Consider the following 1,090-nt stretch of genomic DNA (forward strand, 5'->3'; position numbering starts at 1 on the left):
GGCACACACAGGCTGCCGCCCACTCAGACTTTATTCAAAGACCAGGGGGTACGGGTGCAGGAAGGGGAGGAGGGCCTGGCGGGAGGCCCAAGGGGCAAGAAGCATGGCCACCGAGGCTCCAGCTTAACGGTATTTGGAGGTCAGCACGGTGCTCACAGAAGCCAGGAACTTGTCCAGGGAGGCGTGCACCGCAGGGGTGAACTCGGCGGGGTGGTGAGCGGCCAGAGTCACCAGCAGGCAGTGGCTCAGGAGCTGTGGAGAGAAGCGGGTCAGTGGGGCCCAGGGCCGGCAGCCGCCGCCTGCGCTGCACCTCCCGCAACCCGCGGGATGCTCTGCCCTGCGAGGAAGGCGCCATCTCGCCCCTCGACCCAGATCGCTCCCGGCCCGCCGCTCACCTTGAAGTTGACCGGGTCCACCCGAAGCTTGTGCGCGTGCAGGTCGCTCAGCGCGGACAGCGCGCTGGGCATGTCGTCCAAGTGCGCCACGGCAGTGGCCAGCGCGTCGGCCACCTTCTTGCCGTGGCCCTTCACCTGGGCAGAGCCGTGGCTCAGGTCGAAGTGGGGGAAGTAGGTCTTGGTGGTGGGGAAGGACAGGAACATCCTGCGGGGAGAAGCGCAGTGAGGGGTGGGGTTTGGGTCCGGGGCCAGGACGGTTGCGGGTGACCGGTGGGTCAAGCCGGGCGAGGAGCCGGGGTCGGAGCAGCGGAGGGAGCCTCACCTCTCCAGGGCCTCCGCACCATACTCGCCACCGTGCCCGCCGACCTTACCCCAGGCGGTCTTGACGTTGGTCTTGTCAGCAGGAGACAGCACCATGGTGGGTTCTTTCTGAGTCTGTGGGGACCAGAAGAGTGCCGGGCCGCGAGCGCGCCAGGGTTTATGCTCCGGGCGCGGGGACACGCCCGGCAGGGCGGTGCTCATTGGCTGGCGCGGAGCCCGGGGCGCGGCCCGGACCGCGGGGGAGCTCATTGGCTCCGCGGGGCGGGGCGGCGGGCTTGGCCTCCCCTGGGGGCGCACACGGGGCGGGGGCCAGGACGTCTCCACCCTCCCCCCGCCACTCCACTCGCGCCCATCCAGCTCGCCGGGAAGCCGGG

General features: G+C 70.2%; 1 protein-coding gene across 1 annotated transcript; it reads right to left on the bottom strand.

Annotated features, from left to right (window-relative positions):
• Positions 1-13: 13 nt before the first annotated feature.
• On the bottom strand, positions 14-879 carry LOC113223029 (hemoglobin subunit alpha). The gene is made up of 3 exons (XM_026452618.1): positions 718-879; positions 396-600; positions 14-252 (listed from the first exon to the last, which is right to left on the bottom strand). The coding sequence occupies exons 1-3, from the start codon at positions 810-812 to the stop codon at positions 124-126; spliced, it is 429 nt and encodes a 142-aa protein (XP_026308403.1). The 5' UTR covers positions 813-879; the 3' UTR covers positions 14-123.
• Positions 880-1,090: the final 211 nt, after the last annotated feature.

This window comes from Piliocolobus tephrosceles, unplaced genomic scaffold, assembly GCF_002776525.5.
Source record: "Piliocolobus tephrosceles isolate RC106 unplaced genomic scaffold, ASM277652v3 unscaffolded_37815, whole genome shotgun sequence".
In the NCBI taxonomy this organism is placed as follows: domain Eukaryota; kingdom Metazoa; phylum Chordata; class Mammalia; order Primates; family Cercopithecidae; genus Piliocolobus; species Piliocolobus tephrosceles.

Coding starts and splice junctions, on each gene's coding strand:
- LOC113223029 (XM_026452618.1), bottom strand. CDS start 812: ATGGTGCTGTCTCCTGCTGACAAGACCAACGTCAAGACCGCCTGGGGT. Junction 601..717: donor GGTGCGGAGGCCCTGGAGAG/GTGAGGCTCCCT, acceptor TTCTCCCCGCAG/GATGTTCCTGTCCTTCCCCA. Junction 253..395: donor TGGACCCGGTCAACTTCAAG/GTGAGCGGCGGG, acceptor TTCTCTCCACAG/CTCCTGAGCCACTGCCTGCT.